Source organism: Phaseolus vulgaris, chromosome 8, assembly GCF_000499845.2.
Source record: "Phaseolus vulgaris cultivar G19833 chromosome 8, P. vulgaris v2.0, whole genome shotgun sequence".
NCBI classification, from domain to species: Eukaryota; Viridiplantae; Streptophyta; class Magnoliopsida; order Fabales; family Fabaceae; genus Phaseolus; species Phaseolus vulgaris.
Window position 1 is genome coordinate 62707783 of NC_023752.2, and position 17095 is coordinate 62724877.

The 17095-nt window shown below is 32.0% G+C and overlaps 2 protein-coding genes across 2 annotated transcripts; both read right to left on the reverse strand.

Annotated features, from left to right (window-relative positions):
- Positions 1-1317: 1317 nt before the first annotated feature.
- On the reverse strand, positions 1318-5862 carry LOC137825872 (acetyl-CoA acetyltransferase 2). The gene is made up of 13 exons (XM_068631670.1): positions 5673-5862; positions 5228-5293; positions 4918-5016; positions 4669-4842; positions 4473-4578; positions 4255-4393; positions 4029-4172; positions 3580-3665; positions 2813-2912; positions 2553-2663; positions 2429-2470; positions 2009-2095; positions 1318-1615 (listed from the first exon to the last, which is right to left on the reverse strand). The coding sequence occupies exons 2-13, from the start codon at positions 5271-5273 to the stop codon at positions 1526-1528; spliced, it is 1224 nt and encodes a 407-aa protein (XP_068487771.1). The 5' UTR covers positions 5274-5293; positions 5673-5862; the 3' UTR covers positions 1318-1525.
- A 2831-nt stretch (positions 5863-8693) lies between these two features.
- Positions 8694-16462, reverse strand: LOC137825873 (protein ACTIVITY OF BC1 COMPLEX KINASE 7, chloroplastic-like). Its single transcript, XM_068631671.1, has 18 exons — positions 16290-16462; positions 14720-15342; positions 14381-14524; positions 13609-13734; positions 13303-13390; positions 12615-12708; positions 12189-12282; positions 12046-12100; positions 11790-11881; positions 11477-11647; positions 10955-11011; positions 10787-10870; positions 10370-10454; positions 10227-10288; positions 10067-10141; positions 9401-9505; positions 9099-9240; positions 8694-9017 (listed from the first exon to the last, which is right to left on the reverse strand). The coding sequence occupies exons 2-18, from the start codon at positions 15305-15307 to the stop codon at positions 8944-8946; spliced, it is 2136 nt and encodes a 711-aa protein (XP_068487772.1). The 5' UTR covers positions 15308-15342; positions 16290-16462; the 3' UTR covers positions 8694-8943.
- Positions 16463-17095: the final 633 nt, after the last annotated feature.

The following is a 17095-nucleotide window of genomic DNA, read 5'->3' on the forward strand; positions in this document are numbered from 1 at the left end:
TTGTTAATTTAGGCCCACTAACATAAGAATCCAATGTATATTTATAAATAGGTTGATCAATGTCAAATCAAAATACACATTAACATTCATTAACATTTATTATCTCTATTATCGAATACTAACTTGAGTATCGAAAAATTGAGATAGAAGATTATTAGAAGCCAAAAAGGACCCAAGAATACGTGCAACTATGAAGATATAACATTTCTGGCCTACACAATAACAATTTCGTACAACTATTTATTATAATTTTTAATGTATTATTTTATATGCATACATATATGATTGGATAAACATATTTTATTATTTTTGTTTATGATTGGATATGTGGTGATGAATAAAAGAACACGTATTTTTATGTGAAAAAACGGAGGTGATCCCATGCTATTTCACTATCAACCATGATCATTGGATTGGATAGGAGGAGTGAAATAAACAAGTAAGGGGAAAATATAATAAAGAGATATTTCATCATATTTCATTCCACTTTAAGAATAATATTTTTTGGTGGATCCCATGAAAAATATTCCGTCTTTACTATTTTTTTTTATCAAATACACTTATAAATATAATATTTCTATTATACTTCTCTTTGATCTCAGTTATAGAAAATCAAGTTATGTTTATTGCTCGATTAACTACTCATTTTCTAAAAAGGATTTACATTTCACCGAACTAAGTTGAAAATACATTATTAGCATGAGTTTGGAGTCATTTGTGCCATTAAATTATATTTAAAAATCAAATTAAATTCTAAGACATTTGTGATTTTAATTGTTCTTATAATTTTAATTATATAAAGATCAAAATGATTAATTTATATTTTAATAATTATAAAATGAAAATAGGAAAATAACTATATAATTTTATACTATAATCTAACAAGAATAAACATAGTTCATTAATTTATGTTTTTTTTTTACATTCTTCCTTCTTAGATAAAAAATAATAGATCAGTTATTGTAGTTTTTAGAAGTAAGGTTTTGCAGTTTCTGCGTCTTTTGTGCTTCTTCAATTAAGTTTGATGGTGTTGTTTCCCAGTGTCTTCAAGATACAACTTAAAAGAAAATTTGTACTGAAAATCATGAGTGCAATAAAAACCATATAAAACGCTGATTGATTAGTATATATATATTTAAAAAATCATAGTCTGAATACTGATTTGGATCAGCTTTATCCAACAATAACCACATTGATAATAAAGTGGCAAACACAAGAGCAAGCACAACAAGAATTTGTGTAATGTTGTGGTTGGAATAAGAGGGTTGAAATGATTCACTAAGTCAAAACCATAAATCAAAGTACGCCAGTAACATATAACAGAAAGCCTTTTTTTTATTGCTTAATGGTCAACTTGGATACTAAGAAAACTTCAGTTTCACAGTATCTAAGATTAAAACCTAACAAATATGTGGCTAAATTTGTGTCCACCCTTCAAGTCTGGTCCTTGTAATACATTTGAAATATGCATGTAGGGTGCTAAAGGAAGGCTGACTCTGAAACAACATTTAGGGAACATGAAAAATTACAGAAGCTCAACAACAAGGGCAGATGCACCACCTCCTCCATTGCAAATGCCACCCACTCCATACTTCCCATTCTTCTGCTTCAGTACCTGCAGGTCATAACTTTTAGATTAACTGAATCCAAAAGGAACATTCAATATTATGGAAAGGCCATACATAGATGCTCAGAATTATAAGTTAGATAGGACACCATCACTTAAAAAAAATCTAAGATGATCAAGATCTGTTCATTTCAGTCTCGTAATATGCTACTCTCACTAGATTGCCAATGTAATTTATTCAAAAAATAGAATAAAAAAGGACAAATGATCACGTTGCTATTATTTTCTAAATTATTAACTTTTTTGAATAATTGAGCATATCGATTTAAATAATTAAACAAAGAATTTAAGAGGAGCGCTAAGATAGAATTTTTTCTTCAAACGCATAGCAAACACGCTATTATAAATTGTAAAATAATAAGTTTTGAACAGAACATGTACCCCCAAGAGTGTGACCAGAATGCGAGCACCACTGCAACCAAGAGGATGGCCCAGTGCAACGGCTCCACCATGTACATTTACTTTTTCCTGCAAAATAATAGTTACTTGAGTAAAAGGAATAAATGGAAGGGAACAGCCATTAATGAGCGGTGACGTTAAATAATAGATTTTAGAAAAAACATCCAACATGTTCTGTACAAAGATGGGTTTGGAACCTACGACTGCATGCACTCTTTAAGATAATTAAGGATACGGCCATTAATGGCCACGGTGATGTTAAATGATGGATTATAGACAAATTGTAACATGCTCTGCACTCTACAATAGCATCCACTCTTCAAGACAGTGAAGTGGAAATAGTTTATTACACATACACTAAAGGATTACAACTTTCACTCGATGACACGGAGAAGAACTTACCGAATTTAGTCCAAGAAGTTTTTGGTTTGCAAGAGCCACAACCTACAGACAGTAATATGAACAGTTAAAATCCATGGCATCATGAATTGAAAAAGTACTACAATAATTCCGCATTAAATCCTACCGCAAAGGCTTCATTAATTTCATAAAAGTCAATTTGGGAAGCCTCCAACCCTGCATTGGAAATGGCTTTGGGAATGGCAAGGGATGGAGCCGTTGTAAATAACTCCGGTTCCTGCACAGCCAAACCTCATATAAGTATGAAATTATACTAATAATATAATACCAAATACTAGAAATCATGTGAATACCAATATGATTTTTTCTATTTCTTATTTCTTATGGTCTGAAGATGTAGTTCATATTTAAAATATTTTTATGTACCTGAGCAGCATCAGCAAATCCAGTGATTTTTGCTAGAACTTGAAGCCCAAGCTTCACTGCCATCTCTCCACTCACCAAAACTAGTGCAGCAGCACCATCACTGTTAGAAAGAGCATTTTCATTTGCATTAAAATATTAAACTAATGATTGGTGTTAATTATCATTTGATTAAATTAATGATAAATGAACACTCAAAGAAACATATAAAATATTAAATATGTTATAAATACAACTCTAACTGAATCACTTGTGGCTCAAACATAATATAGGAAAAAAAACTTGTCTTCCTATGACATTCTTTGCTATCTATACTACCAGGAACACGTGGCAGATTTACAAGCATTTTTTTCCCCCAAACTACACCCTGAGCCAGCATGCATATAAGAGATTTATATAGTGGAAAATCCATTTTTTTTATAAGAATAAGATAAGCTAATTTGGACCATACAACCATATATGGATGGTCAATATTAAAAGTTTTTTAAGTTCACATAGCCAATTAAAAAAGTCATTTGACTGTTTAAAACTACTCACAAACTTTTATCATTCATAATAACATCTAATGGTGAGTACTTATCCCTTTCAGTCACACATAAAAAAGTCTCCTCTCCCACCATACATACACACACACACACACACACATATATATATACATACATATATATATAATAAATTTATTATTTTATAACAATAAATAACTGAAAAGAGGATTCAACTAGAAATCGTTATGCATGAAAAAATTGAGCTATTTTTGATGATATATTAACCTTATGCTGGAAGCATTGCCAGCAGTAACAGAACCTCCAGTCTCCTTGAAACTTGGACGAAGTTTGCGTAACTTGGCAGCATCAAACTGGCATAGGAAAAGGAAAAATATAACAATATATTGACTTGCATTCCACGGCGAGTATAAAAAAATTTATTGACTATAAACTTACTAAATTTGCAGCTAGAAGTTGCATAAAATTGTTGTTTATGAGAACAGAAAAAAAACTATAAATTCCAATCCCAACTCCTGATTAATTGTTTCCCTTAATAGACATGGACATATTCACAATATTATCCAATATCCACATAACCCGTGCTTAGATACCTATAGCCTTCTAACATATTTGATACTCATGAAACTGGCAAATATTAATGGGTAAACAAGTGCTTTTGTTGGCTAACCTATTCATACAATTATTACCGTGATTCAACTGATTTATGTGGTTACCTTTCCTATGCCTTCATCCCTATCAACAACTGTTGAAGGTTTTCCCCTTCCACCGGAGACTTCAACGGGAACAATTTCCCATTTAAAGGCACCACTTTCTTGGGCAGCAATTCCACGTTCAAAACTCTGAATCGCATAGTTGTCCTGAGGGGAAATACAGAGACATCAAAAAAATTTATTACAATAATCCTGCGAAAATCTTTCTAAAAAAGATAATCCTAAATACCTGGTCTTCTCTTGTTAATGAATGGTTATCTGCACATAGCTCAGCACACACTCCCATCCCAACATCCTTATAGACATCCCACAACCCATCTTTCAACATCCCATCAACAAGTGAATCATGTCCAAGGCGCGATCCTTTCCTGAAGTTTTACTATTGAATCAGTTTCTGCCACAACTAGAACCAATCTTAAAGAATGTCAAATCAAATTCAATATTGACCTTGCTTCAGCCAGGTACTTAGGTACATTAGACATGCATTCCATACCACCAGCCACAACGACATTGTTTGTGCCTAATTGAATACTCTGTGCTGCAAGCATTGCAGCTGCAATAACCAGAACAAATTTAATATCCCTTTTCTATATCTTAAAAACATATAATGAAACAAATAGAATCCTCTTAATAATAAGCCCACCTTTCATTCCTGATGCACAAACTTTGTTAACAGTAGTGCAGACCACTGAATTAGGTATTCCTGCTCCGAGAGCAGCTTGTCTTGCAGGAGCTTGCCCCAAATTAGCACTAAGAACATTCCCAAAAATTACTTCCTCCACAAGGGATGGATCAACATTGGCCCTTTTAAGAGCAGCTGCATATCAATAAAAAAACATGTAAACATACTAAGTTTCATATGCAATGTAATGAGCACTGAAATAGGCTTTACCTTCAATAGCTATGGAGCCTAGTTTGGTGGCAGATAGAGATGACAGAGTACCAAGAAATCCCCCCATCGGGGTACGAGCAACACCAACAATGCAAACATCTATAGAAATCAAACATAAGAGATCAACTAACGAAAATATATGAAACTTAATGCTTTAATTATTTTCTTTATGATTGTGCCTGACGGACGAAATGAACGGTTATACAGAAAAAAAACTTAACAAGGTCAAATAAAGCGTATATAAACACCGTGAAACATCAATATACTCTATTTCGAAAGTGCATATAATCCAAAATATTTGATGAACGACCTCTGGGTTTTATATCATCTGAAGATGCTGCAGCTGCTGGCGCCATTGATTGATGAAAAATAAAATCTGCAATCCAAAAACATTAAATACACAGAGATTCAGGCCTAATTAGTAAACGAACATACATACATAATATTTGAAAACCGAATTCAAGTGAGGTGGATGCAAGAATCAAGAATCATCAGAAATGATATATCATGGCACAAATTAACCTCTTAACATTGAACAATTCAGAAATTGGAAAACACAAGAAAGCAAAGCGAGATTAAGCAAACAAAATGCAATGACGATGAAGAGGAAGCGAGGGGAAAATGGAGATCTAGGAGAGAATTGGGAGTGAATAACAAACGATGAGGAAACAGATAAACGGTGATGCATGCATCAAATATGGTAAGCGAAGTGCGGATCTGAGGAAAATTGAGGAAAGAAAGGTTGGAAGAGGTACCTTTGACTGCGATGTGTTGTTGGTGAAGAAGAAAGAGTGAGAGAAGACGAAAGAGGAGTGAAGAAGAGCGAATGAAAATGGGTGATGCGAGTGCTTATATATGGCGTGGTGGAGGAGGCCACGAGTTACACGCGCCTTTCAATGCATCTCAACGTTTTGCTGGGCATCAACTTTCTCATTCATCTACTTCAACTCCATGGGTTTGTTAGGTGAAATTTTGTACTATTGATTATTATTATTATTTTATTATTACTAACTCAAATTAATTGTTAGTATAATAAATTTTCAAAGAACTATTCATAAATTAATAATATAAAAATTCATTAAGAGAGTGTGTTAAGTTATGGATGATTACTTTAGATGATAGAAATCCAAATAACTCATTATTATTCTATCGATTAGGTCGACCAATCGATATATCTATCAGAATCATTATATTCAAATAAAAGATTAGTGAAATTAATCAGTAATCAAATATTAGATCACGATTCAAATATTTAATCTAATCTAATAACAAATGTTCTATAATAATCATACAAATAAGCACACATTCCAAGAATCAAGTGCGTCGTCATTCAGTACTAATAGTACCAAGTATCGAACGCCTAAATCTTTGCCTTTTGCATGTACCGTTCAAGCTCGGAGTTTGCAGAGACGAGAAGTGGAGAGGTGGGAGGAGCAAAGAAGGAGGAAATAGTAGACCAACTGACCGAAAAGAAGGACAATCGTTCTTTTGGTTCCAATTTCGTTCAATAAGTGTTAGATAACATGATGATTAGAATGTGTGAAAATGTTTTGATACAACATTAATTTTGATATTTTTTTTAATTAGGACAATATCATCTTATAGACATGAAAAATAAACACAATTACAATAATGGTCTCTTAAAAATAATTAATTGAAGGTAATTTAGCATTGAAGAATGATTTAGATAGTGTGATAAATTAAAGACTATTTTTGAATAATAAAATTTAGCATGCGTTCCATGCCATGCACATTTATTACTTTTTTAATGTCATGTAAAGACACACGTGCCACCTCACATTCAGCTACCAATAAATTAAACAATTTTCTTTTATCCGCATAATATTCTATTAAAATTAATCTATCTTAACTTCTTGAAAATGCATAAAATTTGATAAAATTTTATTTCTAACAAAAATAATAAAGATTTAGTTTAAAGAACATGCATGCATGTCTATAGATGTGCATGGAGGATAGTGTACAAAATAAATTGATTATGAAGTGTATAGTTGAGCGTAGCATCCAACGCCCTCAGCCAATGCATTTTACTTCACCTACCTAACTAATTTCTAACAACCTTTTAGATGTTCTATCCCTCTTCTACATTGATGGAGACATTACAATTATTATTTTTTAAATAGTGTTTAATGTTATTTGTATAATCTTTTGCTTTTAAAATTGGTAGAGTTTTGAAATATTTGAGTTAATGATAGATGTACTTCCAAGTATATACGAATTTGAATAATTCGAAATAACATGAAAATTGATTTTGTTATAATAAACTAAATGTTCTAATTTTCAAAAAGGAATCGGGGAATCGAGACGAATAAACCTTAAAAATTGCATAATAAATGTATCTTCTTTCCTATTCTTAATAAGCTAGATAACAATTTATCTTTGAATATTAACTTAGACGAGTATATAATTGTTCTCACTCATCTGCTCTTTTATTACTCATCAAATATTTTTAAAAAGTTTTCTAACTCTTACTAATTTGAGTATCGAAAAAATTTATGCAGGTAAACTAAGCTCGTGTTTTCTAAACAAGTTTGACTGCAATTCTTTAAAGTATTCATTCGATTAAAGCTTGGTTTTCTCGAAGTCTCTCCAAATCTACCTCTAATAGTTCTCTATGCTAATTGTAGGATTCGTGGTTAAACTATAAAAGTGATTTTTTTTAAAAAAATATGATAAATTAGAACCAAGAAATGGAATGTATTTTTGTTAAAAATGTTTAATAAACAAGAATTACATAATACCTTTAAATAGGAAACAAAAATAATATTCCTTTTAACAAAAAAAAGTAATAATTTTTTATATCATATTCTCCCTATTTGGAAGGTGTTCATAGCACTGTAAGCTTATGATGAACAACTCAAATATTAAATTAAGTAAAATAAATAAAAATGCCTTGATTGAAAAGATATATCACCACGAGTTCTTAATACTGTATTATTCTGCATTAAGTCAATAAAGAATTAATGCATTAGTCATTTAATGTAGTATATTACATTAAATAGGAGTTTCTTAAGTCAATAAATAATTAATAATATTATTTGCCAACCATATATACGTCTTTTTCTTGATTTTTCTTTCCACAAGAGACAAGTAATAGGTGGATTAGAAACGACATAGGAGAAATAGGTGAGAATTGTAATGAAAACAAAATTTGTTTAGTTAAAAATGATTTTTTCTATCAGATTATTGGGTTTGAAAGAAAAATTATAAATAAATTTATTATACTAACAAAGTGAAATTTAAGAGTAATTCAATCTCACAGTAAAATTATATTTACATTTACTTTTATATTATAGTCAATATATATTTCTCAACACATTTTTAATGAATTTGATAAAATTAAACTCTAAATACCTTTAGAATCATCTTAATATACTTAAGTTAACTTTACAAAATTGATCTGGTGAGATTTATTTTTTTGTTTTAGCTATTAAATTATTTGCTTGGCATAATCATCATCTCTGTAGTATAAACATGGATACGACATGGACACAAACATAAATATACGTATAATTACTAAAATGTAGGACACGAATATACGAATCTATATATTATATAATTATTAATTATATAAATTGACAATAAAAATTTATGTGCATAAGTATATTTCAGTTTTTTTAGCAAATGTTTCTCATGAATGGTTCAAAAGGATTTGTTCCTTATTTTTATAATCATAATAAAAATTTATACAGTAAATTTGAATGTTTAGAAAATTAATGTATTTTTTTTTAAATTGTCTTAGAACCGTATTAGAATGGTTAGAAATCCAACAAATATTTTTTAAATTTGATACTTCACTGATCTATGTTTTACAAGTGTCGTACGAGTATCGTTTCCAATACTTATGTCCGACACGAACACACCATTTAAGAGGTGTGTCCGATATCGTGAAGTTTGCAATACGTTTGTGTAGTTAAAAGAAAAAAACTGAATGTTTACATGTAAGAAAATGGAGACGAGGGGAAGTTTACACAAGCCTAAAAGAATGGAATTTAATGGTAAGCAATTTTATATCATTTCTTCAAACTTATCAAGCATCTTTACCCTTTGCATGGATCTCACAAACAGTGTCATAAAAATACCTGCACATTCAAATGCTGCACCTATCAGCCATATGAAGAAATTTGAACATGATTCCACAATAAGCTTCATAACACAATCACCTGCAGCAATGAAAGAGCCATTTCCCATAGCTGCATTGCCTTGGTTGCTCATAGTGATACCAAGATTTAGCAGAGTTCCTCCTAATACAGTATACATTGTTGCCATTTGTAGAGTTGTTGCTTTTCTTGCAGCTCTTTCAGACTACCAAAACAAGTTCAATGATCTCACAGTTCATAAAAGTTATGTTCTAGTCCCTTTTGTTAACACCAGAGAAAACTTTGTGATAGTGTGAAACTACTATAAGTCATTTTAGAATGAGAAAAGCTATATAAATAATGTAACAAAAAGTGAATAAACTGACCTCTAGCACTCGGACTCGAAGTTTTAGATCCCCTGCTTCAAGTTGCTTTGTAAACTCTTCTATTCTTTGGACTCTGTATGGCATTGACATGGTATAGGATCTAGCCTAAAAGCATTGCACCAGGGATATCAATTCAAGTGAAAGCACACTGCACAATGTCATAAGCTACATATACTGATAGGACACAAATACGAACACAAAGATACGTATAATCTTTAAAATGTAGGATACTGAGACACATATCTATATATTATATAGTTTATACAATATGTATATAAATATGATATAAATTGACAATAAAGATTTATGTGTACAAGTATGTTTCAGTTTTTTTTTAATAGAAAGATGTTTTTGATTACTGATTTGTTCTGTATTTTTATAATCATAATAAAAATTTATACAATATGTTTAAGTTCTTAGAAAATTGATGTATTCGTTTTTAAGATTGTGTTAAAATCGTACTAGAATTGTTAGAAATCTCACAAATATTTTTTGAATTAGACACTTCATGGATAAGTGTCCTACGAGTATCTTACGAGTGTCAGTATCCGATACGCGTATCCGACACAGACACGCCATTTAAGAGGCTTGTCTAAGCCTCATAGACAGTAAGTGTAAAATCATGGTAGAAAAAAAAACTATAAAGAAACTATAGGGGTGTGGTACATCATCTGCTTGCTTTCTTATCTCCTCCACAAGCTGTGGCGCAGTAATCTGTTTTTGCCTTATATCTAAAAGTTCCTGTAACGTAGGAAGAAAGTGTGAGCACTGCATTTTAATGCAGTATGAGAACAATAATTGTTCATGGAGTATCTGAACTTTGAACCTGTGCATAGGGTGCAGCAATATTTGCAAAGGAGAAATTTGGATTGAGTGTGTAACCTATACCTGTCAGAAAAATGAAAGAATCATTACTGAAACTTACTTTAAGTTGATGTTTTGAAAATAAGCTCTTTGGGAAGTGCACACCTTCAAGTGTTGAAAACGCCCTCAGAACAAAGGCAAAGGTAGATGGAAAACGGAATGGCTGGTCTTGTGCTATTGCAAATAAATCCTGACACAGAAAACATTGAATAATATTAAGAAATGAACTTTTAAGTCTAACTCAATCTCATAAAACTAAAATTGACTTATGAGGTAAGATTTCATAATATTTAAGTGGATGCAAACTTTATCTCATAAGTCGGTTTTATGAGGTTGAGTTAGGCATAGTACAGTTCTTAATAAATAATAACTTGTGGACTGAAGATTCTCTAGATAATTTGTTGTAACCAAGTGAAAAACAATAATGATCCATCTTCAGCTTATATCCATGGTTTCACTCCATTGAAACAAACAGCCAAAATATTATGAATTCACTGATCAAATATAACAATGTTGACCAACCTCCCCAATTGCAGAAAGGGTCTGCTGCTGATCTGGTGCCTGGCTTTGCAAATGGTCAAGGAAAAATTGCACAGATCTCCTCACCTGGAAGGCAAACTTATCATTTATGAAGCCAAGTGTGAAGACAAGAATTGGAATATTTGAACAGCAAGTAGTTCACATTCTTACTGAAGACAGGTCCCCAGTAGGTTGGAGGGCTCCCAGCTCTATAAGGCGTTGCATAACCTGCATCATTGTGAAGTGTGAAGATGGATAGTAAAGTTTCTCAGTTAAAGTTATGCCAATCGCAAATTCCTTTATGCTGTAGATAATCACTGGTTAGCTGGATTGAAATTTGTAGTTGTATTCAAAGCAAATACAATTAGAACTCAGACAAGAGGAACAACTCTGAGACATAACAACAACATGAGAACAACAACTCACAGGGAGTAATTCCAACTCATATTTTACATTATAATCACTATATTTTTATGTTCTTACTGACTTGAGCATCAGAGTATCTTTTCTAGGTGGAGGCAAGAAAGAGTCATTTTAAGCCATTGAGGCAAAGTCATCAGAAAATTAAACAAATGGATATCAACACTCTATCAAAAGAGCTTATCATGATAGCAAGTTGTGATTTCTTGTTAGTTTTTAGGAAAAAACAATGTTCTAAATTTAAATTATCCAAGGGTAGTACAAAATGAAGACCTTTTTGGCATCCTTTTCATACATAGCATAGAAAAGTTCAAGCAGTCTCTCTCGGTTAAAAGATTTGATCTCTCCCATCATGCCAAAGTCATAATAAATAATTGCTTCGTCCACATCAATTGCAAGATTTCCAGGATGAGGATCCGCATGAAAGAAACCTGTTCTCAATATCTGTAAGACAAAAACAAAGTGACAGTTTATTAACTCAATGTTTTCAGTTACATGAGTGCTAGCAACACCTATCTTCTAGAGAAAGAGTAACCAAAAAGAAAACCATATTCAACATAGCAGATGTTACTATTAGATTGTGCACCTGAATCAGGTATGCCTCAGTAGCACGTGAAGAGATTCGTAATCGATCATAACCACGCGAAGTTAATGTATCCACCTGGTCTATTTTGATACCTGTCATAAAATTTAACTCAACTTTATAAAACCGACTTATAAGATATTATGAAATGTTCTAATCTCTAATTGACGTGTATCCAACAAGTTCTCATGCATAACTCTCTTAACACCAATGTCATAAAAAGAGAAACAAGGGAACATGCATTAGTGAAGATGAAAACCTGGTACATACTCCATGGTCAACACCTTTAAGGCAGTATAATCCCAATATACCAACTACAACAAAAGAAATGGAGATGTGGTCAAAATTAAAAATAAAATAGAATTATTAGACATTAAAATTTTTCACAGGCAAGAAACTTACAGGAATTCGAACCCACTTTATGTTTCTAAAATCTCGTCGGAACCTGTCAGCATTCTTTCCTTCATTTATATAATCAATTTCTTGATACAGAATACTGCAAAATGGAATATGAAACTATTAACAAGTGAACTTTAAGTTTAACTATCGTACTTGAGACTATATAGTGAGTGATCCGATAGAGTGATCAACGATAAATTCTAGATGATTCTGATACCATATCAGAAAATGAACTTTAAACCTAATTCAACCTTATAAAACCGGTTTATAAGGTGAGTTCTCAAACAGAAACACTATAAATTATAGGAAACATTGGAAGATATAGTAATGAATAGAAGGTGAAATTACTGAAATGCAATGAACACAGTTTAACATATGCTTTACTGCACGAAATCTCCATAACAGTATACTTGCACGCTTATTACTTACGTTGCACATTCCTCATATATTCCAATCCAATCTCTAAGTGGACCCCCGAAAGTTTCATTTCTCTGGAAATACTCTGCAATCAGCTTTAAGTTTTCTGGATAGAGCAAGCAAACATGTGAGAATCACAAACAAAATAATTCACTAAATTGTAATCCTTAAACTTTATATACCCTTATTCAGCTTAGAGTGTCTTCAAACAAAGAAGTGTGTCAAACAAATACTGTTGCAGATTCCACATCTATCATATATATAGAACCAAAATTATAATAGATTAGTATTTGTAGAGTTTACTTACACTTCAACCAATTTTTTAGGAATACATTGAAAGCGAGTAGAAGCAATGAAATCAAAGTCTTTGATACCAAACGGTAAAGTCTGCGCCTAACAGTCCAGGCTTTTGGATTAATTATTGATAGTTGGTAACATTGTTGGAGATCTCACATCGACTAAAGATTAAGACATTTCATAATATATAAGTGGATGCAAACCTCACATTATAAGATGGTTTTATGAGGTTGAATTAGGCCTAAAGTCCACTTTGATATCAAAATCATTTTGAGTTTATCCTAACGATTGTTTGTTGTGCTTATCATGCTACTCTCTAGAGGTTGAGTTAGACTTAAAGTCCACCTCTTAATCAAAACCTCAAGGTGTTGTTAATGGCAGAAACAAAATGGCCACAACTTACTCAAATCAATGTCAAAAAGCTTCTTCAGACCTGGCCTTTGAACTTTGACCACTACTTTTTCTCCATTATGCAGAATAGCACGATGAACCTACAAACTCATGTGGCACAAAAATTGATGTTACAATATTAATAACAACAGTAATTTAAAAGCTCATCAGTTTAGCTACAAGATGGAAGAAACGTTCTAGTTTGAGATAATAATGGATATTTGTATTTTTTATGTACGAATCAAAATGAGTAATATGAAGTGTATGACAATTTTTTAGTTTAACCAAAATATAAATCTGCAGGAGTAGAATCAAACACCTGCCCGAGACTAGCAGCAGCAATTGGTCGATCTTCAAACTCTTTAAATAACATGTCAATGGGAGCTCCCAATTCACTCTCAATAAATTTTCTTGCTTTCTTTGGAGAGAAGGCAGGAACCATGTCCTGTACAATGTTATACTGTTATTAAATAAAACTCTTTGTATACTACTCCAAAATATAAATAAATCTTATTAGATTCAATCTATTTAGTGAGATAATTTTCAAAAACACTCTTTATTATAGTAATGTCAAACCTGACATCAAAATGTAGCACTTTTGTTCGGAAAATCATAACTAATTCTCCCTCTTTAATGTAGATACAAAACAAAGCACTTGCAGAAGCAATGAGCAAATAGAAGAAAATAGAATAAAAGAGAATAATGACAACGAGAGAATTTTAATGTGGGAAAACCTTCTCTAGTTGAGAAATAAAACCCACGAAACATAATTTAGAAAATGTCTCCACTGTGAAATAGGATTACAATATTTGTTTCTCTCGAGGATAATAGTCAATCTCACCCAACAAGGATGAAATACAAAGTTTCTTCAGTCTCTCACTTGGATTTCTAATCTCACACTATGGTGGATCTCTATTCTTTCATTTATCTTTATATTGCTCTTCTCACTTGCTTGTTTTTCTCTTCCTCACAAATTCTTTTTATATAGAAAATGAGAGGAAGATTTATTACATAAAGAGACAGTGGATAATTAAAGTCTGAGCAATATGACATGTCTACAATGATGAGCCTGAAAAGAACTGCAGGAATACCTGCAATTTTGCGAGCTCAACCACAAATTCACGTGGAAATAGATCTGACCTTGTTGATAACAACTGACCAAGTTTAATGAAAGTTGGACCAAGCTGCAATACACACTCCCTTAACCATGAGGCAGTTTTCCGCCTTCTGCTTTTCTGAACAAATGTTAAAAACAATCTCAGTAAAACACAGACACAAACACAGAAATACAGACACAAACAAAAACATGTCCAAGACCAATTATATAAAAATAAAACAGTAACTTTTTTCCACCACCTAGGACTACAATTCAACTCAGAATGGAAAATGGTATTTTACTTTTTTGGCAACTAACAAAATTCAGAACCTACCTGTTTTGCTTCTGTGAAGCCTCTCAAATATGTCCATTTTGAGTTGTCCAACAGAATCCGAATTCTTAAAGTAGCAACAAAAGACCAAACATCAATAGACCTCTGCCAAGAGCTGTAGTTTTCATTGGCCCAACTGAAACCTTCATCTGAGGGTAAGATCTTTAGCTCTTCCAATGATGGAAGTTCTTTAGAAGCTCTAGTTCTAGACTTCACTGTCTTGGTCATAAGGTTTTTTCTCACTTGATTTTCCCCATTAACCTTCGAAGCTGAACCATTCACTGTCTTCATCTTATTCACTGACATAGTCTTTCTGTTCACTAGCTCAGTTGTGCGTACCATTTTAACCACTTTCTGTTCTCTACCATTTGCTGCTCCATTCTTTGATGCAGGCAAAGGCAATTCTGTCTGACGCATTCTCACGAGCAGAAGCTTTGCAAACTGATTGTTCCCTGATGGATCACACGTTCTTATCCTAGTATTCTTTGACAGTTTATTGACCGAAACTGAGCCTGAAAAACTTAGACTGTCTAATGTTCTTCTTTCAGTTACCAACTTCACATGATGACAATAACAACCTTGCATGGCCATTGTTTTTGTCGTCTAAGTCACCTTACAAAGAAACACTGAACACAGGGAAACAGTGAGGAAAAAGAAACACTGAACACAGGGAAACAGTGAGGAAAAGAAATGACACATGCTGAATCAGTTTATGAACTCTGCAGACAAGGCCAAATCCATATTTGAATGTGTTGTACTTTATGTAGCACAAACACTGATACTACACGAACATGGAGATATGTATAATCTCTAATATGTAGGATACAAGATACAGATTTATATATTATATAAATTGATAATAAAAATTTGTGTAAGTATGTTTCAATATTTTTTTTTAGCAGAAAGACATTTTTCTTAGCTGGTTCAAAAGGATTTGTATCTTATTTTTATAATCACAATAAAAATTTATACAATAAGTTTGAGTTTTTAGAAAATTAATGTATTTTTCTAATTTAAAATTGTGTTAGAACGTGCTAGAATTGTCAGAAATTCAATAAAATATTTTTTGAATTGGACATTTCACCGATATATATATCCTACGAATGTCGGTGTCCGATACGGACACACTATTTAAGAAGAGTGTCTGAGCCTCATAGGTTGTACTACTCGTATCAGTGATATAAATTTCAAAGGTCAAGTTATAGGCTCTTCCAAAAATCATGGTGTGTTCATCTCATAATCATTGCAAACACATTAAAGTGTTTAAAAAACATAATAAAGTAGGTCATGAACTTGGTGAACATGATTTTATGTGGTTGAAAAGAAGAAAAAGTTTGTTAATCTTATGCATCATGGCAAGTGAACCAATCAAGTTCAAAAAGCAAGATCAAATACTGTGATGAAACTCAGTTTGAAATCATTTATTTTAGTCACCAATGATCAGAAGCAACCAGTAATCATATTAAAAAAAGTGTTGCATAAACTCAAAACAGTATTGCAGTAACAAATATTCACGTAGAATTGAAAGAAATAGTTAAGCAAATTGAAACCAGTGGAATCAAAATGATTGTACCTGTTGTGTATCTCTGGACTTCAGTGAATAGAGGTTGAACAAACCTTAGAAGTTGGCAACATATAGCATAATTTTTCTGAAGCAGAAAGAAAAAACGTGTTGGTATGTTTATGGTGAAAGGCAGAATTAGAATGGAAGAGGGACAAGGTAACATGTTGTTGCTTCTAAGTTTTAAATGGAACAGTTCAAGTAACTGACATCTGCTTCAGTTTGGGTGCTAAGGACAAAAACGGAAAACACAGTTGCTTTGGTACGTGTAAGACTCTACTACCTCTTAACGTTGTTAACGACAAAACGGAAAACATATCTGTTTTTCATTAATTGCCTTGTTCCTCACTTAGCCACAAACTATGAAACATAGACACAATAGCGGCGACAAAAATATCTATAATATTTAAAATGTAGGATACGGAAACACCGATTTATATATGTATGTGCACAAGTATGTTTTGTTAGCAGAAATATGTTTTTTATATTTAAAATGATTTGTTCCTTATTTTTATAATTATAATTATACAATAAGTTTGAGTTTTTTAAAAAATTAATGTATTTCTCCTTTTTAAAATTGTGTTAGAACTGTACTAAAATTGTTAAAAATTTAATAAATACTTTTTAAATTAGACATTTCATTGATACGTGTCATACAAGTGTTTTGCAAGTGTCCGTGTCGATATGTGTCCAACACACGAACATACCATGTAAGAGGCGTGTTCGAACTCCATAGACCACAAATATCAAATAACACATAGAACTTACTACATATTCATGTAGTAAAATTAAAAACATTAACCTTCAATTTATTATTC